Source organism: Somniosus microcephalus, chromosome 28 (assembly GCF_052327205.1).
Source record: "Somniosus microcephalus isolate GS21.2 chromosome 28, FLI_Smic_1.0, whole genome shotgun sequence".
In the NCBI taxonomy this organism is placed as follows: Eukaryota; Metazoa; Chordata; class Chondrichthyes; order Squaliformes; family Somniosidae; genus Somniosus; species Somniosus microcephalus.
Window position 1 is genome coordinate 11,098,206 of NC_141014.1, and position 20,762 is coordinate 11,118,967.

At 55.7% G+C, this 20,762-nt stretch overlaps 1 protein-coding gene across 6 annotated transcripts in view; it reads right to left on the reverse strand.

The window, feature by feature from the left end:
* LOC147098788 (ubinuclein-2-like) overlaps positions 1-20,762 on the reverse strand; it is a 106,305-nt gene that overhangs the window by 56,546 nt on the left and 28,997 nt on the right. For all 6 annotated transcript variants that reach the window (XM_085969474.1, XM_085969472.1, XM_085969470.1 and 3 more), the window contains exons 5-6: positions 19,655-19,767; positions 11,201-11,711 (exon numbers count right to left, since the gene is read on the reverse strand). In XM_085969474.1, the coding sequence (XP_085825600.1) occupies positions 11,201-11,711; positions 19,655-19,767 (624 nt within the window). The remainder of the gene's footprint in view (positions 1-11,200; positions 11,712-19,654; positions 19,768-20,762) is intronic.

Here is a 20,762-nt window from a genome sequence, read left to right on the forward strand (position 1 = left end):
CGAGGGAGAGGGGGGGGCGAGGGAGAGGGGGGGGGGCGAGGGAGAGGGGGGGGGCGAGGGAGAGGGGGGGGCGAGGGAGAGGGGGGGGGCGAGGGAGAGGGGGGGGCGAGGGAGAGGGGGGGCGAGGGAGAGGGGGGGCGAGGGAGAGGGGGGGCGAGGGAGAGGGGGGGGCGAGGGAGAGGAGGGGGCGAGGGAGAGGAGGGGGCGAGGGAGAGGGGGGGCGAGGGAGAGGGGGGGCGAGGAGAGGGGGGGCGAAGGGGAGAGGGGGGGCGAGGGGAGAGGGGGGGCGAGGGAGAGGGGGGGGCGAGGGAGAGGGGGGGCGAGGGAGAGGGGGGCGAGGGAGAGGGGGGGCGAGGGAGAGGGGGGGCGAGGGAGAGGGGGGGCGAGGAGAGGGGGGGCGAGGAGAGGGGGGGCGAGGGAGGGGGGGGCGAGGGAGGGGGGGCGAGGGAGGGGGGGCGAGGGAGAGGGGGGGCGAGGGAGAGGGGGGGGCGAGGAGGGGGGCGAGGGAGGGGGGGCGAGGGAGAGGGGGGGCGAGGGAGGGGGGGGCGAGGGAGGGGGGGGCGAGGGAGAGGGGGGGGCGAGGGAGAGGGGGGGCGAGGGAGGGGGGGGCGAGGGAGAGGGGGGGCGAGGGAGGGGGGCGAGAGGGGGGGCGAGGGAGAGGGGGGGCGAGGGAGAGGGGGGGCGAGGAGAGGGGGGGCGAGGGAGGGGGGGGCGAGGGAGAGGGGGGGCGAGGGAGAGGGGGGGCGAGGGAGAGGGGGGGCGAGGGAGAGGGGGGGGCGAGGGAGAGGGGGGGCGAGGAGAGGGGGGGCGAGGGAGAGGGGGGGCGAGGGAGAGGGGGGGCGAGGGAGAGGGGGGCGAGGGAGAGGGGGGCGAGGGAGAGGGGGGGCGAGGGAGAGGGGGGGCGAGGGAGGGGGCGAGGGAGAGGGGGGCGAGGGAGAGGGGGGGCGAGGGAGAGGGGGGGCGAGGGAGAGGGGGGCGAGGGAGAGGGGGGGCGAGGGAGAGGGGGGGCGAGGGAGAGGGGGGGCGAGGGAGAGGGGGGGCGAGGGAGAGGGGGGGGCGAGGGAGAGGGGGGCGAGGGAGAGGGGGGGCGAGGGAGAGGGGGGGCGAGGAGAGGAGGGGGGCGAGGGAGAGGGGAGGAGGGGGGGCGAGGGAGAGGGGGGGCGAGGGAGAGGGAGGGGGGCGAGGGAGAGGGGGGGCGAGGGAGAGGGGGGCGAGGGAGAGGGGGGGCGAGGGAGAGGGGGGGGCGAGGGAGAGGGGGGGCGAGGGAGAGGGGGGGCGAGGGAGAGGGGGGCGAGGGAGAGGGGGGGGCGAGGGAGAGGGGGGGCGAGGGAGAGGGGGGGCGAGGGAGAGGGGGGGCGAGGGAGAGGGGGGGCGAGGGAGAGGGGGGCGAGGAGAGGGGGGGCGAGGGAGAGGGGGGGCGAGGGAGAGGGGGGGCGAGGGAGAGGGGGGGCGAGGGAGAGGGGGGGCGAGGGAGAGGGGGGGCGAGGGAGAGGGGGGGCGAGGGAGAGGGGGGCGAGGGAGAGGGGGGCGAGGGAGAGGGGGGGCGAGGGAGAGGGGGGGCGAGGGAGAGGGGGGCGAGGGAGAGGGGGGGCGAGGGAGAGGGGGGGCGAGGGAGAGGGGGGGCGAGGGAGAGGGGGGGCGAGGGAGAGGGGGGCGAGGGAGAGGGGGGCGAGGGAGAGGGGGGGCGAGGGAGAGGGGGGCGAGGGAGAGGGGGGCGAGGAGAGGGGGGCGAGGGAGAGGGGGGCGAGGGAGAGGGGGGCGAGGGAGAGGGGGGCGAGGGAGAGGGGGGCGAGGGAGAGGGGGGGCGAGGGAGAGGGGGGCGAGGGAGAGGGGGGGCGAGGGAGAGGGGGGGGCGAGGGAGAGGGGGGGCGAGGGAGAGGGGGGGCGAGGGAGAGGGGGGGCGAGGGAGAGGGGGGGGCGAGGGAGAGGGGGGGCGAGGGAGAGGGGGGCGAGGGAGAGGGGGGGCGAGGGAGAGGAGAGGGGGGCGAGGGAGAGGGGGGCGAGGGAGAGGGGGGGCGAGGGAGAGGGGGGGCGAGGGAGAGGGGGGGGCGAGGGAGAGGGGGGGCGAGGGAGAGGGGGGGCGAGGGGAGAGGGGGGGCGAGGGAGAGGGGGGGCGAGGAGAGGGGGGGCGAGGGAGAGGGGGGGCGAGGGAGAGGGGGGGCGAGGGAGAGGTGGGGCGAGGAGAGGGGGGCGAGGGAGAGGGGGGGCGAGGGAGAGGGGGGGCGAGGGAGAGGGGGGGCGAGGGAGAGGGGGGCGAGGGAGAGGGGGGGGCGGGGAGAGGGGGGGCGAGGGAGAGGGGGGGCGAGGGAGAGGGGGGGCGAGGGAGAGGGGGGGCGAGAGGAGAGGGGGGGCGAGGGAGAGGGGGGGCGAGGGAGAGGGGGGGCGAGGGAGAGGGGGGGCGAGGGAGAGGGGGGGCGAGGGAGAGGGGGGGCGAGGGAGAGGGGGGGCGAGGGAGAGGGGGGGCGAGGGAGAGGGGGGGCGAGGGAGAGGGGGGGCGAGGGAGAGGGGGGGCGAGGGAGAGGGGGGGCGAGGAGAGAGGGGGGGCGAGGGAGAGGGGGGCGAGGGAGAGGGGGCGGGAGGGCGAGGGAGAGGGGGGGCGAGGGAGAGGGGGGGCGAGGGAGAGGGGGGGCGAGGGAGAGGGGGGGCGAGGGAGAGGGGGGGCGAGGGAGAGGGGGGGCGAGGGAGAGGGGGGGCGAGGGAGAGGGGGGGGCGAGGGAGAGGGGGGGCGAGGGAGAGGGGGGGCGAGGGAGAGGGGGGGCGAGGGAGAGGGGGGGCGAGGAGAGGGGGGGCGAGGGAGAGGGGGGGCGAGGGAGAGGGGGGGAGGGCGAGGAGAGGGGGGGCGAGGGAGAGGGGGGGCGAGGGAGAGGGGGGGCGAGGGAGAGGGGGGGCGAGGGAGAGGGGGGGCGAGGGAGAGGGGGGGGCGAGGGAGAGGGGGGGGCGAGGGAGAGGGGGGGCGAGGGAGAGGGGGGGCGAGGGAGAGGGGGGGGCGAGGGAGAGGGGGGGCGAGGGAGAGGGGGCGAGGGAGAGGGGGGCGAGGGAGAGGGGGGGCGAGGGAGAGGGGGGGGCGAGGGAGAGGGGGGGCGAGGGAGAGGGGGGGGCGAGGGAGAGGGGGGGCGAGGGAGAGGGGGGGCGAGGGAGAGGGGGGGCGAGGGAGAGGGGGGGCGAGGGAGAGGGGGGGGCGAGGGAGAGGGGGGGCGAGGAGAGGGGGGCGAGGGAGAGGGGGGGCGAGGGAGAGGGGGGGCGAGGGAGAGGGGGGGCGAGGGAGAGGGGGGGCGAGGGAGAGGGGGGGCGAGGGAGAGGGGGGGCGAGGGAGAGGGGGGCGAGGGAGAGGGGGGCGAGGGAGAGGGGGGGCGAGGAGAGGGGGGGCGAGGGAGAGGGGGGCGAGGGAGAGGGGGCGAGGGAGAGGGGGGCGAGGGAGAGGGGGGCGAGGGAGAGGGGGGCGAGGGAGAGGGGGGGCGAGGGAGAGGGGGGCGAGGGAGAGGGGGGCGAGGGAGAGGGGGGGCGAGGGAGAGGGGGGCGAGGAGAGGGGGGCGAGGGAGAGGGGGGCGAGGGAGAGGGGGGCGAGGGAGAGGGGGGGCGAGGGAGAGGGGGGGCGAGGGAGAGGGGGGCGAGGGAGAGGGGGGCGAGGGAGAGGGGGGCGAGGGAGAGGGGGGCGAGGAGAGGGGGGCGAGGGAGAGGGGGGCGAGGGAGAGGGGGGCGAGGGAGAGGGGGGCGAGGGAGAGGGGGGGCGAGGGAGAGGGGGGGCGAGGGAGAGGGGGGGGCGAGGGAGAGGGGGGGCGAGGGAGAGGGGGGGCGAGGGAGAGGGGGGGCGAGGGAGAGGGGGGGCGAGGGAGAGGGGGGGCGAGGGAGAGGGGGGGGCGAGGGAGAGGGGGGGGCGAGGGAGAGGGGGGGCGAGGGAGAGGGGGGGCGAGGGAGAGGGGGGGGGCGAGGGAGAGGGGGGGGCGAGGGAGAGGGGGGGGCGAGGGAGAGGGGGGGCGAGGGGAGGAGGGGGGGGCGAGGGAGAGGGGGGGCGAGGGAGAGGGGGGGCGAGGGAGAGGGGGGCGAGGGAGAGGGGGGGGCGAGGGAGAGGGAGGGGGGGGCGAGGGAGAGGGGGGGCGAGGGAGAGGGGGGGCGAGGGAGAGGGGGGGCGAGGGAGAGGGGGGGGCGAGGGAGGGGGGGGCGAGGGAGGGGGGGGCGAGGGAGGGGGGGGCGAGGGAGGGGGGGGCGAGGGAGGGGGGGGCGAGGGAGGGGGGGGCGAGGGAGGGGGGGGCGAGGGAGGGGGGGGCGAGGGAGGGGGGGGCGAGGGAGAGGGGGGGGGGGCGAGGGAGGGGGGGGCGAGGGAGGGGGGGGCGAGGGAGGGGGGGGGCGAGGGAGGAGGGGGGGGCGAGGGAGGGGGGGCGAGGGAGGGGGGGGCGAGGGAGGGGGGGGGGCGAGGGAGGGGGGGGGCGAGGGAGAGGGGGGGGGCGAGGGAGAGGGAGGGGGGGCGAGGGAGAGGGGGGGGGCGAGGGAGAGGGGGGGGGCGAGGGAGAGGGGGGGGCGAGGGAGAGGGGGGGGCGAGGGAGAGGGGGGGGCGAGGGAGAGGGGGGGGCGAGGGAGAGGGGGGGGCGAGGGAGAGGGGGGGGGCGAGGGAGAGGGGGGGGCGAGGGAGAGGGGGGGGCGAGGGAGAGGGGGGGGCGAGGGAGAGGGGGGGGCGAGGGAGAGGGGGGGGCGAGGGAGAGGGGGGGGCGAGGGAGAGGGGGGGGCGAGGGAGAGGGGGGGGCGAGGGAGAGGGGGGGGCGAGGGAGAGGGGGGGGCGAGGGAGAGGGGGGGGCGAGGGAGAGGGGGGGGGCGAGGGAGAGGGGGGGGCGAGGGAGAGGGGGGGGCGAGGGAGAGGGGGGGCGAGGGAGAGGGGGGGGCGAGGGAGGGGGGGGGGCGAGGGAGGGGGGGGGCGAGGGAGGGGGGGGGGGCGAGGGAGGGGGGGGGGGCGAGGGAGGGGGGGGGGGCGAGGGGAGGGGGGGGCGAGGGAGGGGGGGGGCGAGGGATGGGGGGCGGGGGCGCCGGGGGCATGCCGGGGGGGGGGGGGGAGGAGAGAGAGAGAGAGAGAGAGAGAGAGAGAGAGAGAGAGAGAGAGAGAAGGGGGGGGGGGAGAGAGTGAGAAGGGGGGGGGGGAGAGAGTGAGAAGTGGGGGAGAGAGTGAGAAGGGGGGGGAGGAGGAGGGAGAGTGGGAGGAGGGGAGGTGTGTTTTTGAGGGGGTCAGTGAAAGGGCAAAAAATTTTTTTTTTCAAAAACGGGTGTTAAGAAGATGGGAGGCCATCTTGAAAGTTTTTTAATGTTTTTAAAAAGCTGCCACGGAGAAGGAACGCGCAGTCTGTGAAACCAACAGAATTTTTTTTTTTTTTTTTTATAAACGGGTGTTAAGAAGATGGGAGGCCATCTTGAAAGTTTTTTAATGTTTTTAAAAAGCTGCCACGGAGAAGGAACGCGCATTCTTGCTGAAAACACCAAAAGTTATTATTTTTTTTAATTTTTTTTAAACGGCTGGTAAGAAGATGGGACACCATCTTCATTGTGTTTTAACGTTTTTACGTTTTACACATTAAAAAAAAAAATCGCTCCTAACAAATAAACACACAGGTGAGAATAAAGATGGCGGCCACTCACCTCAGTTCAGAATGATAAGGCCCGCCCACACACGCACTGATTGGTCGATCGTCATGTCACCGAAGCATAGGATTGGTCAATCGTCCTGTCACTCGACTCTAGGAGGGCCCGGCTGCACATGCGATGAACCCGCCCCCGCCACGCATTGATTGGTCGACCATCGGGTTGGTCGACCGTACGATTGGTCGACCTCAATGTCACTCTATGGTAATGAGTGGATAATGAGCGGAATGTTGAAGGTTTTTCGGATACCGCGGGCGCGATTTTTGTCCGGCCGAAACATAAATACGCTTAAGACCGTTTTGGAAAGGTAAGCTTTGTTTCGACGTAACGCACGCGTAGGTACGCTCTGTAACTTTCGAGCGCATAGCCGGACAGACGCACACCCGAGGACAGACAGAAGGACAGACAGAAGTATCCGTTTATATATATCGATAGATAGATATATATAGGCGAGGTTTATAATTAATGTAGTGTGCCATTTTAGAATGACAAGTCAACTGCTTAATGTAGATCCTTGTGTAAGGTGGTTTGGAAATGAAATGTCTCTCCGTGGGGCTGTCTGGCCCTTCAGAGGGCTGAGCAGAGGGTCGGAGTGGGTCGGAGCCCCTCTCCCTGTAACCATGTCCTCCTTTGCTATAAATCCACCTCACAGTTTAGTTCTGGGCCTTATGCATGGGCCAATGGAAGGTGCTCTGTTGCACGCCTAGGAGCTCTGACTAAGGGGGTTTGGCCATATCCTATATGCTACAAGTTTAACATGATTTAGGACTTTGTGGTTGGAGATGAGCGATCAGAGTGCCCGTCACCCCTTCTAGCACGGTCCCAAAGGGGTGTCCTAGCTGTGCTTCATCGACTGCAATCATGTGGTCTCATTACAGCTTTATAGGAAGTCAGTATCATGTCACGGACTCGCAATCTATAAATCTACTATACACCAGTGCTTACTTAATCATAACTGCTGCCCTACATTGTGACAATGTGTCCCTCTCTGTCCAGACGGTGCTGACTCCTGCTGTGGTACAGCCCCATGACGGTCTGCATCACCCGTGGCCATTCTGCCCGCGTGAACCGAGAGGGAGTATCTGCGGACTCTTCGGCCACGCGGTGCATCACGGACAAGCCAGATTCCACCCTCATTCAGCATCTGTGCACAGCCGCTTCCCCAGGCAATCAGGGACGGCAAGCCCATGGTTATTATTTTTCCTCAGCCCGGGGTCATTGAAAGGTCAATGGCCGGGCCACTGCTCAAATCAACTAAACTCAGCAGAGACTGGGGATAGATCCCTGCGATCGTCCGGCCGGCGCAGAGCAGGGCTGCACAGGATTGCGTCTCTCGGTCACCGGGGCCGCGTAGTGACACTCAAGTTTGGTCAAGTGCATTCAGGGAATCAGGTAAACAATTGAAGAAAAATATTATAGAGGGTACAGGGAAAGAGCAGGGAAATGCAATTAGAGTAGACTAGTTCAGGGACCATATACGAAGGCTGGCTTTAAATGCGGTAGCCGTTCCATTGGGAATTGATCATCGGTCAGGTGCCCCAAGGTTGAGGCAAGGTCTCCTGCTCATTATATTCATTAATGAGCAGAGGAGGGCATTGGGAGCACAGTCATTAATTCAATCTGCCATTGCGTAGCAGAGTCAGGACCTTAGAAGTGGGTAATAGATTCCAAATGGGTTTTGGATAGAATGGGGAAGTGGGCCCATGATTAGCAAATGGCCTTCGACAAGGACAAGTCTGCCCTTAATGAGGATGTGGAATACAACCCGAGTAGGTGTTGGCTACAGATAATGGAGGGGGAGAAATCATTGCCTGCTCCCCTCGAAGTTCAAGGTCAGTGTCCGGAGGCTGCAGCAAGGTAAAGGCTCCTGGGCTGTACTGCCTGAATCATTCCTGACAAAACCAGGAGCACAGCAATAGGGTTAGGTAAGGCTCTGGTAAGTCCTCATTTGGAACAATGCATCCAGTTTGTTCCCCAGCCCCCAACTCAGGAAGGACGTTGTGACGCGAGAAAAGGTGCAGAGAAGGGCAATGAGCATGATTCCTGGCTTGAGAGCGTTGAGCTCTGCAGACAGACTTGATGCCTCGGGTTTTTACTTGTTGGGCAGACAGAGACTTCAGAGAGGATCTCAGCCAGGTATTTAAGCTTATTGAAGGCAAGGACACCTTAAAAAACTAGACAGTATGTTTGGGGTGATGGAGACAGATGGAACTAGGGGCCAGCCATATAAATGAGGAAACAGGGCATCTGGTTGGATGTCCGGAAGGTTTAACGACCTACGGTACAGGATTCCAAGAGGCAATGAAGATTGAACTTTAAAAAAAAAAGTCCTTACAAAGGTGATCGATGGATTTCTAGATAAAAGAGTTGATGGAAGGCAAGTGTAGATCATTCTGCATAATAATCAGTGGGTTTCAGAGCTTCTGGGGTTTGCCTGATCATCCATGAGGAATCAAGAGGAACTTCTCGCAGAGGACTCCTGAATTGGCTGCAGGTCCCTGGATTTCTTCCTTTCCCAAGAGATGGGTGGGGAGGTGAGAAAGTTGGGACTTGGGGGCGAGATCAGGCAAAGGATGGGAGTGAGCATGCATGGGGCTGATGGCCTTTGTCTGCCTTCGACACAAACACTGAACAACTATTCACCTCTAGCCTTCATTTCTGATTATCATCTGATCTACCACATCCTCCTTTATTCCGAGCGCTTCAGCCTCAGGCTCAAGTCTGCTGCACGGCACTTTATCAAATGCCTTTTGAAAGCCAAGATACACAACAATGATCACATTACCAGCATCCAATTCAATTACATCCTCAAAGAACTCCAGTTTAATAAACACACCGTCATTTGCAATGTTGGCTTCTACTCCTATTGACTATACTTGAATTTGTCTATTATAGACGCCCAACGTGGTCCCCACTATGGAAGTCAAGCCAATGAGCTCCCTTACTTTTGGCGAAAAGGTCCATCAGCTATTTCCCCATTTACAGTGCTACCCGTATTTGAAACGCTCTTAAAAGCAAGGCGCTGCCGGAGCTCCCCTTCTGCCCAAACTTTCATAAGCATTCTTGATCTGTTGCCTTTCTGCGACCCTTTCATTACTGATCTCTACTTCTCCCTAAGCTCAGATACATTGTCTGCTCTAATGTCCTACATTCCTTGTTTCACTTTCCATAACTCGCCCCCCAATAGCTACTGAGTAAAGGCTCCACCCAGTGCAGCACTAGGCCATTCAGACTAGAAGGTCCAGCATTAAGTTTCTTGTTCATGTTGGTTCAGCACTTCTCAGTCTGGCTACCAGCTGGCACTGAGGGCACCAAGTGTCCACAATGCCTTTTTATTAGGACAGTGTTGTCCAATAGCAATTGCTGACTAGCCACAGGCAAGGCTACTGTGACACTATTTTAGTCAGATGCTCTAAATTTAGTTGAAAATGCCTTGCACCCACAGCTGTTAAAAAAGCAAACGGGATCCTTGGCTTTATTACCTAAGTAATTACAGCACAGAAACAGGCCATTCAGCCCAACAGGTGCTTATGTTCCAGACGAGCTTCCTCCCACTCCTGCTCATCTAAGCCCATCAGCATATCCTTCTATTCCTTTCTCCCTCGTGTTTATCTGGCTTCCCCTTAAATGCATCTGTACTATTCGCCTCAACCACCCCATGTGGCAGCGAGTTCCACATTCTAACCACCCTCTGGGTAAAGAAGTTTCTCCTGAATTCTCTATTGGATTTATTACTGACTCTTATATTTATGGGCCCAAGTTCTGGTCTCCCCCACAAGTGGAAACATCTTCTCTATGTCTACCCTATTAAACCCTTTCTTAATCTTAAAGGCCTCAGTCAGGTCACCCCTCGGTCTTCTCTTTTCTAGAGAAAAGAGCCTCAACCGGTTCAATCTTTCCAGATACAGGAAACTCTCGATTTACCGGCACCTAAAATAACCGGAAATCTCTCTTAACCGGCAAAATTCAGGAGTAGGTTCAGGTAAGTTTTACTTCATATTAGTGGCCGTTCCTGGATCTGTGGCTGTGTAACCGGGGTTCCTGCACCTGTTGCTGAGCAACAGGGACGCTTGGTCTGTGGTCGGGGTTCCTGCACTTGTTGGGAAGCCTGGATTTGTTGCTGTGTACGGAGCTCTCGTACCTTTTAACTATACCTCTCTGTAATCCGGACTTTTTGATAAACCGGCACCACGCCGGTCCCGTCGGTGCTGGATAAAAAAAAAGAGTTTCCTGTAGATATAACCTCTCATTTCTGGTATCATCCTAATAAAAAATTTTTGCACAGTCTCCGGTGCCGCTATATTCTTTTTATAATATGGAGACCAGGACGGTTCACAAGTGTGATCTAACCAGGGTTCGATACAAGTTTAACATAACTTCTCTACTTTTCAATTCCACCCCTCTAGAAATGAGCCCCACTGCTTTGTTTTTGTGGCTTTATAAATAGAGGCAGAGAGTACAAAAGGAAATGGCGGTAAACCTATATAAATCACTGGTTAGACCACACAGCTAGAGTATTCTGTCTAGTTCTGGGCACCACACTTTAGAAGGATGTCAAGATACTGGAGGGGGTGCAGGGGAGATTTACCAGAATGGTACCAGGGATGAGGGACTTCAGTTATGTGGAGAGACTGGAGAAGCTGGGGTGGTTCTCCTCAGAGCAAAGAAAATTTGAGAGAGGTGTTCAAAATTATGAGGGGTTTTGATAACAGTAGATCGGGAGAAACGGTTTCCACTGGTAGGAGGGTCGGTAACCAGAGGACACAGATGCAAGGTAATTGGCAAATAATGCAGGGGGGAAATGAAGGTAATTTTTTTTATGCAGCGAGTTGTTGTGATCTGGAATGCACTGTCTGAAAGGGCGGTGGAAGCAGATTCAATAGTAACTTTCAAAAGGGAATGGGATATATAATTAAAAAGGAAAAAATTGCAGGGCTATGGAGAAGGAGTGGGACTAATTGGATAGCTCTTTCAGAGAGCCGGCACAGGCACGATGGGCCTCCTTCTGGGCTCTATGGTAGACTCACACAATACAAGTAAATCTACTTTACGTTTATATTTACTTAACATCTACCACCTTTCAGTAACCAAGGAGTAAAGCACTCCCAACGATCAAAAAACACTTGCAACTTTACCTCTCGTTTGGCCATTTCAACAAACGCACAAACGGTTAAAGTACACACAGACATACGGCGTGCGAGTGAGTATTGAGATCATGTGCCCAACGACGGTGTCGGTTAATCATATTTTAGTTACTAAATAGAAACCACATCTGGATTCCCAACTCGCCACATGTGCTAATGTGTTGGACGGTACTGGTCTGGGCAAGTAAAAGAAATGCGCAGGGTTCCTGCTTCTGATCACGACGCAGCGACGCCCTCTGTAAAGACCACACTGGTGGGTAGGATTGTTTCGGTTGTGATGCAGCGGCACTGATTTCCGGAGCAGCTTTACTTCAGAAAAGGGGGGGGGGGGGGGGCAGGAAATCGGAAAAAGGAATCGATCTCTCAAAGACGTTGAGAAGATCACCTCAACAATAACCAAATGCCACTTCATGATTTTACAGTAAAGTACTTACGCAGGTTTCGTTGTTCGAATGCACGGTACATAGCGCCTTAAGATCACGGATGCGTTTTTCAAGCTGGGCAGACAACCCTACCGGCAACTCGGGCACCTGCTTCTGGCTCTGGGCCGGCAAGGTGAAGCTCGAAGACATTGCGGTGTTGCTGCTTTCCTCGGGTTCGGAGGCCGGGCTTCCGCTCGACGTTTCCGCCAGCAGCTTATCTATGTCCAGGTCCCCGAGCAACTCCATGGCGTTGGCAGCTTCCTGAAGCAAGTCGTTCTCTTTGGAGCTCCCCAGAATGGCAAAGACCTGGTCGGAGGCAGTCAGGTTGAACTCGGAACTGCCCGAGTTCTTGGAGGTCTGCTCGGGGGGCTGAGCGGCAGGCGGCGGTTTCACGGTGGTCTCCTGCTTTCTCATGGCTTCTTTCTCCCTTTGGAACTTCTTGAGCATCTCGGCCAGCGAAAGAGTGTCGCTGTGATTTTTCCGCTTCTTTTTCTGTAGTTTGGGAGCGTTGAGGGCCACCACTCTGAAAGGGAGCAGAGAAGCGTCGACAGTGGTTAGTGGTTACGTTACTGGACTAATAATCCAGAGAACGCGAGCTGAAATCCCACCATGGCAGTTTGAGAACTTGAATTTACTTCAAAAAAAAAAGGGGAATACAAAAGGTGGCATCAGTAATGGTGACCATGAAGCTGTCTTGATTGTGGTGAAAACCCAACTGCTTCACTAATGTCCTTTAGGGAAGGAAACCTGCCGTCCTTACCCGGTCTGGGCCTACATGTGACTCCAGACCCCCAGCAATGTGCATGACTCTTAACTGCCCTCTGAAATGGTCACTCAGTTGTGTCAAACTGTTTCACCAACTTCTCAGGGCAACTATGGATGGGCAATAAATGCCGGCCTTTCCAGCGATGCCCACATCGCTGATTATGGCAATAAGAGATTACTAACAAAAAAATACAGGTGAATGTTTTTTATTTGTTGATAATTCACGACCTGCTAACAAAATTATGGGGAAGTGAAGCTTTGAAACAAGCAATGTTCTGACAGGACAACATCACCAGTAATTACAAAGAAACCCAAGTAAGTTTTTGCCAAAAAGGTGAATTTCACCCCCTATTTATTTCACAATATACACAGCGACAGGAGGAGGCCATTCAGCCCTTCGAGCCTGTGCCACCACTCAATGAAATCATGGACAAAGTAGCTGAATTCCAGAGGTGAGGTGAGAGTGACTGCCCTTGACATCAAGGCAGCATTTGACCGAGTGTGGCATCAAGGAGCCCTAGGAAAACTGAAGTCAATGGGAATCAGTGGGGAAACTCTCCACTGGCTGGAGTCATACCTAACACAAAGGAAGACGGTTGTGGTGGTTGAAGGTCAATCATCTCAGCCCCAGGAGTTCCTCAGTGCAGTGTCCTAGGCCCAACCATCTTCAGCTGCTTCATCAATGACCTTCCCTCTAACATAAGGTCAGAAATGGGAATGTTCGCTGATGACTGCACAGTGTTCAGTGCCATTCGCAACTCCTCAGATAATGAAGCAGTCCATGCCCGCATGCAACAAGACCTGGATGACATTCAGGCTTGGGCCGATAAGTGGCAGGTAACATTCGCGGCACACAAGTGCCAGGCAATGACTATCTCCAACAAGCAAGAGTCTAACCACCGACCCTTGACATTCAACGGCATTACCATCGCCGAATCCCCCACCATGGGGTTCACCATTGACCAGAAACTTAACTGGACCAGCCACATAAATACTGTGGCAACAAGAGCAGGTCAGAGGCTGGGTATTCTGCGGCGAGTGTCTCGCCTCCTGACTCCCCAAAAACATTCCACCATCTACAAGGCACAAGTAAGGAATGTGATGGAATACTCTCCACTTGCCTGGATGAGTGCAGCTCCAACAACACTCAAGAAGCTCGACACCATCCAGGACAAAGCAGCCCGCTTGACTGGCACCCCATCGATCCCCTGAAACATTCACTCCCTCCACCACCGGCGCACCGTGGCTGCAGTGTGTACCATCTACAAGATGCACTGCAGCAACTCGCCAAGGCTTCTTCGGCAGCACCTCCCAAACCCGTGACCTCTACCACCTAGAAGGACAAGGGCAGCAGGCGCATGGGAAGACCACCACCTCCAAGTTCCCCTCCAAGTCACACATTATCCCGACTTGGAAATATATCAGCTGATCCTTCATCGTCACTGGGTCAAAATCCTGGAACTCCCTCCCCAACAGTACTGTGGGAGTACCTTCACCACACGGACTGCAGCGGTTCAAGGCGGCGGCTCACCACCACCTTCTCAAGGGCAATTAGGGATGGGCAATAAATGCTGGCCTCGCCAGCGACGCCCACATCCCATGAATGACTAAAAAAGGCAGATCTGCGACCTAACTCCATATACCTGCCTTTGCCCCATATCCCTTAATACCTTTGGATAACAAAAATCTGTCAATCTCAGAATTAAAATTTACAATTGATCTAGCATCAACTGGCGTTTATGGAAGAGAGTTCCAAACTTCTACCACCCTTTGTGTGTAGAAGTGTTTCCTAATTTCACTCCTGAAAGGTCTGGCTCTAATTTTTAGACTATGTCCCCTAGTCCTAGACTCCCCAAACAGCAGAAATAGTTTCTCTCTATCTACCCTATCTGTTCCCCTTAATATCCTGAAAACTTCGATCAAATCATCCCTTAACCTTCTAAATTCCAGGGAATACAACCCTAGTTTGTGTAATCTCTCCTCGTAATTTAACCCTTGGAGTCCGGGTATCATTCTGGTAAACCTACGCTGCACTCCCTCCAAGGCCAATATATCCTTCCTAAGGTGCGGTGCCCAGAGCTGCTCACAGTGCTCCAGGTGTGGGCTAACCAGGGCTTTGTATAGCTGACGACAGGTTGCCAGAAAACCAAATTGGCACCTGAATCGATTTCTCAAGATTGGGAAGAGTGCGAGGGAGAACAGCTTACAAATAAGTACAAGCCTTAAAATAAAATGTCAGGCCTATGTATGGTGAGGAGCATCCACTCTGGTGATACCAGAACAGAAGTGTTAGAACTACCAGGGGCTCTTTTCTCTCGCAGAGAGAAGGCTGAGGGGGTGACCTAATAGAGGTCTTTAAGATTATGAAGGGGCTTGATAGGGTAGGGTCGCGAAGATGTTTCCACTTGTGAGGGAATCTAAAACTAGGGGCCATAAAGAGAAGATAGTCACTAATAAATCCAATAGGGAATTCAGGAGCAAGTTCTTCATCCAGAGAGTGGTTAGAATGTTGAACTAGCATAGATGCACTTAAGAGGAAGCTAGATAAGCACGTGAGGGAGAAAGGGATAGAAGGATATGTTGATGGGGTGAGATGAAGAGGGGTGGGAGGAGGCTGGTGTGGAGCATAAACACCGGCATGGACCTGTTGGGCCGAATGGCCTGTTTCTGTGCTGTAAATTCTGTGTCAATGTAACACTGACGGGTATGGAGTGGTGGAGGAGTGTAGGTACACTTCCCAGTGGCAAACAACATTTTTGGCATCTTCATGCAAGGGGCTGGGGGAAGCTGTAGGCACCCCCCCACCAGCCGTTGGGGCATGTTGTTTGCACTGTAGGAGTAAGTCACCCGCTCTGCCAGCGGAAGGGTCGGTTGACAAGAAATTATCACAGAAAAGAAAGTGTGTTTTCAGGTTTGTTTTGATGGGTATTCGGCGTGTTCAATCTGTAGAACGGGGTCAAAGCCCACACGTATCCCTAATCTTCAAAAAATCAGTACGGTTGTAGATACATGTTTCCTCCTTATTTCTGTTTTGCAAATGAAATGCATCACATCAGGATTTATTTAGTATAAATGATACAAGCTTATGTGCATCATCCATCTATATTTATATAAAATATATTCAAAATCTTACACCCACTCACACGTCCCATTTACAAAACCTTATTTCTAGTTCTCAATTTTTTGTCAACTTTTTCCATTATAAATTTATGACCACATTTATAATGCCTATGTAAACTCGTCACGTTGTAATTACACCCTCCCTCCACTGATGGCACTGTAGTAACTCCTAGCCCATCAGCCTGTACAGCCTATGCTGTAACCAACACGACTTCTCCGCTCCCCAAATTGCAGTAAATTTTGCTATTCAACTATAAATATATCAAAGTATTCCATAAAAATAGCACGTATGGCTTTAAAATGGGGAATTACGGCTGTGCACCCAGGCTCAATTACTCCTTGCTCTCTAGGTCCTGAATCCTCGTGTAAAGCACCACAGGAGGGTGACTAATAGTAAATTTGAAGTCCCACACATTAGATCTTGCAGGTTTTACAGATGCAAAACAAACTTGAGAACAAAATATGGGAGGCCTTTTGTGCTGCTGCATAACCACTGATTAACAATTACCCTTTGATCAACCTCAGGATATGCCCAAGAGGAATCAGCTTCTAACTAACTTCGGGGTGGGCCTACTCACACCCTGTGGCCTCACTCCGCACAGCAGAATAATACACCATGTGATAAATGGCGTAATACTTCTGTCCTTAGGGTATCCTGGCATAAGAACATAAGAAATAGGATCAGGAGTCGGCCATATGGCCCCTCGAGCCTGCTCCGTCATTCAATAAGATCATGGCTGATCTTCGACCTCAACTCCACTTTCCCGCCCGGTCTCCATAGCCCTTGATTCGCAGACAGTCCAAAAATCTATCGATCTCAGCCTTGAATATACTCAACGACTGAGCATCCACAGCCCTCTGGGGCAGAGAATTCCAAAGATTCACAACCCTCCGAGTGAAGAAACTCCTCCTCATCTCAGTCTTAAATGGCTGACCCCTTATCCTGAGATTATGACCCCTAGTTCTAGACTCTCCAGCCAGGGGAAACAACCTCTCAGCATCTACCCTGTCAAATCCCCTCAGAATCTTGTATGTTTCAATGAGATCACCTCTCATTCTTCTAAACTCCAGAGAGTATAGGTCCAAACTGCTCAATCTAGCAGGGCCAGCAGGAAGCTTACCATCGTTTTAGCTGATAAATGCCAGCAGCAACCCAGCACACGCCGTAGGATCGCTAAGGCTTGGCTCTTGCCAACCTGTGCTACGTTTAGCCAAGTGGGGTTTGGACGGACCCCATAGAACATACTTATGTGGTTCCTCAGTAGCTTGGTTTAGAGACTCAAGAGTAAGGGCGCCAGCCTCAACAATCTCCCCATCCGTTAGCCCAAAAATCTCCTCCTTGGGTCGTGAGAGGCGAGACCAATTGTCGCATCGACATTTCTGCCATCTGAGCCGAGTTAGCTCGGTACAGGCCAGCAACCAGACACGGGAGGTTGCTGTTCTGTATGCCTCAGTACCGCACCATGTGTACTTAGTGAGCGACCCCCGTAGAGAACAGTTAGTAAAAACTGCAACCCAATCTCAGGGCTTCCAGTGATAGAACCAACTTTAATGATCTGTGATGGAAGATTTCAGTTTACTAAAGCATCATAACACCCACCATTAATTTGTCTGAAAGGGTGGTGGAAGCAGATTTAATAGTAACTTTCAAAAGGGAAGTGAATATATACTTAAAAAGGAAACAATTGCAGGGCTATGGGAAAAGAGCAGGGGAGTGGGACTAATTGGCCAGCTCCTTTAAAGAGCCGGCACAGGTACAATGGGCCGAATGGCCTCCTTCTGTGTTGTATGATTCTAGTAATTTGTATTAAATGCCCACTCTGGAATCTAGCCCGGTTATTTTTTTTTTGTATTCACTCTCCTTTAGAATTCTACAGACCTTACGCCCAACCCAACAGGATGGGCAAAAAGTGGCACGTGACTGTTGCTCCACTTTTCCCCTCCCTTTAGGAACGTTCTTGGGCTGCACCGAGTGGCCGAGACTGGATCCTCACCGCAGGAGGACTCGCATCCATAAACCCATGCCTTGCCAATCAACACCAGCAACTTGCATTTATACGGCGCCTTTAACATAGTAAAACGTCCCACAGCGCTTCACAGGAGCGTTAACAAATAAAATTTGACAACGAGCCACATGAGGAGATAGTAGGACAGGCGACCAAAAGTTTGGGCAAAATGGTAGGTTATAAGGAGCCTCTTAAAGGAAGAGAGAAGTAGAGAGGCAGAGGGCTGGAGTTTCTCAGCCCCGAGGAAGCGGGTATGGAGACGGGACTGCCGGTAAAGTAGTAGAAAGTGGGGGCGGCTGGCAAACCCGCCCCCATCCCGCCTGTGCCCTTTTGCCAGGAGGCGGGAAGATGTGCTGCTTCGGGTCCTGTCTCCTCGAGACGGGAAAGGGATTAAATTCTTTTAACTGCCTGTTAACAGGTAGTTAACAGGCAGAAAAAATGATTAGTCCCATTTTTCCTTTTCAGGTGAAGGTTTCCCGACCTTGGAGAGCCCTGCCGGGTTGGAGGAGTCGAGTAGGAGGTCTGCGGGGTCTGAAAGTGCAATGTAGAGGTGAGTGATGGGTGCAAGTGTGGAGTGGTAAGTATATGAGGTGAGTGTTAAGTGCTAGAAAATGTTCACTTACCTTTGTTTCTGCCTACAGCCTTAGAAACATAGAAGATAGGAGCAGGAGTAGGCCATTCGGCCCCTCGAGCCTGCTCCGCCATTCAACATCCGCTCTGGATCGGGAGTCCCGACATCTTCCTTGTAGATTTCACAGACTGGCTGTTGGATCCTCCGAACCAACAGTCATCTGAAATCTACAAAGTTGAAAGGTTTGCCGAATCCTGAACACAAGGGCTCATCAAACTACACAGAATGTCAGTGTTTGACGGCTTCACAGAGCTGTCAAATGCTGACATTTCTTCTTTCAAGAAGTCTTGACAGATGGCACGTCAGACACTGACGTCCTCTGTCAGTGACTTCCCCCTAATTGGCCTGCTGAGCCCGCAGGGCGGGCTTAACAAGGTCAATCAGGGGAAAATCCCACTAGTTGGCCAGAACATGATGGAGGCGGGACTTAGACCCGACAAGCAGCAGTCCCACCTCCAGCATGTCTCTATTCACAAAATCCAGCCCAGAGTGTTTTAGGGAGTTGCAGTGCTTGGGGCCTAGACAGCTGAAAGTACAGCCACCAATGGTGGGGTGAAGGAAATTGAGAATGCACAAGAGGCCAGAATTGGAGGAACGCAGAGATCTCGGAGGGTTGTAGGGCTGGAGGAGTTTACAGAGATAGGGAGGGACGAGGCCGTGTAAGATAAGAATTTTAAATCCGAGGCGTTACTGGACAGGGAGCCAATGTAGGTCAGTGAGCACAGGAGTGATGGGCGAAGGGGACTTTTGCGAGTTAGGATACGGGCAGCAGAGTTTTGGATGAGCTGAAGTTTATGGAGGGCGATAGCTGGGAGGCCGGCCTGGAGAGCCCTGGAACAGTCATGGAGCAGCACTACATGACTGCGACGACACTAAACCCTCCAATATAAGATACGTCGTCAGGCAGAACCACCTGCTCTGGAGGACATGGATAGGAAACCCAACATATTAGCACAAGGGGAGTCAGGGATGGGGAGTCAGGGATGAGAAAAGACCAACAGAGTTAGCGTTTCAGATCAATGACCTTTCGAAAGGCCGTCGACCTGAAATGTTAACTCTGTTTCTCTCTCCACAGATGCTGCCTGACCTGCTGAGTGTTTCCAGCAATTATTGTATTTATTTCAGATATCCAGTATCCGCAGTATTTTGCTTTTGTACAAGAAAAGACAATGTAGCCCACCCCTCCATTGGTTCTAAGAAGAGCAGGGGAGTTATCCCCGGTGTCCCGGGCCAATATTTATCCCTCAATCAACATCACTAAAACAGACTACAGGAAACTTTGGTTTATCCGGAGGTTATATGTCCAGAATACTCGATCTAATGGCAAAAATCAGGAGCCGTTTTCTATAAGTTTTTTTAGTTCTCGTTGCTTTTTTCCCCCTAGTCAGGCACTGCAAGGTCTGTAGCTATAGCAACAGCTTCAGCTACAGACACTTGCAGCTGCAGCCGACTGTTTAGAAGCTGTTGCTAAGCAACAGTGTTTGTTGTCAGATACGGAGATGAAAACCTCCGTATGCTTCAACATTAACTTTGTATGTCCGGCAGTTTTGATAGATCGGCAACAGCTCGGTCCCGTCGGTGCCGGATATAACAAAGTTTCCTGTATCTGGTCATTGTCACATTCCTGTTTGTGGGTGCTTGCTGTGCTCAAAATTGGCTACACTTCAAAAAATACTTCATTGGCTGTAAAGCGCTTTGGGACGTCCGGTGGTCCTGAAAGGCGCTATAGAAATGCAAGTCTTTCTTTCTTTAACTCCCCCATCTCACTGTATTTGGAATGTCTGTATCTTGCTTGGTGGGTTTTTTGAGTAAAGTTTTTCTCAATTTTCTCCTCCGATTTCCCTTTTCTGGTCTGACTTTCTTGCTGTAATCTGCAGCAACAATCTTTCAGTGCCCACGATTAATGACACCTCGCACTCACTGCCATTCCAGCGACTCACTCACCCAGACTCCTTGGAAAGTTTCAGCTTCCTTGGCTTCTTCTCCTTCATCCCTCCTTCTTCCTTTCTCTTTTGCTTTTTCACCGCCCTGTCTTCTCCATCTTTTAATTTTTGTCTCTAAAAAAAAACAAACACAGCAAGCTTTCTGCTTATTATCCAGTCTGTAAGAACACGAGCACATGGGACGGCCAATCACATCCCTCCCAAGATGGAGGCAAAATCTAAAGATGGAGTTTCATTAATAAGTCGTTCAAAGTTTGTTACAAAAAACACATTTAAAAAAAGAAATTGGATTTTATAACACCTCAGGACACCTGGCGGAATTAGTCTCTGTGAAATAACAACAGCAATATAAATCTCAGCAGAGAGAGGCTGGGTATTCTGCGGCGAGTGTCTCACCTCCCGACTCCCCAAAGCCTTTCCACCATCTACAAGGCACAAGTAAGGAGTGGATTGAATACTCGCCACTTGCCTGGATGAGTGCAGCTCCAACAACACTCAAGAAGCTCGACACCATCCAGGACAAAGCAGCCCGCTTGATTGGCACCCCATCCACCACCTTAAACATTCACTCCCTCCACCACCGGCGCACCGTGGCTGCAGTGTGTACCATCTACAAGATGCACTGCAGCAACTCGCCAAGGCTTCTTCGACAGCACCTCCCAAACTCGCAACCTCTTCCACCTAGAAGGACAAGGGCAGCAGGCGAATGGGAACACCACCTCCAAGTTCCCCTCCAAGTCACACACCATCCTGACTTGAGAGTATATCACCGATCCTTCATTGCCACTGGGTCAAAATCCTGGAACTCCCTCCCTAACAGCACTGTGGGGGCACCTTCACCACACGGGCTGCAGCGTTCAAGGCGGCAGCTCACCACCACCTTTTCAAGGGCAATAAATGCTGGCCTTGCCAGCGACGCCCACATCCCATAAACAAATTTTTAAAAAACAAGGCGGCGTAGACAGAGGATTATCAATAGGAAGAACGAAGGGGGAGGTTAGAAGACATTTTTCCCCCCACACAGAGGCTTATTAGAACCTGGAATGCTTTATCACAAGAGGCTATTAAAACAGTGACCTGATCATTTAAAAGGGATTTGGATAACTATT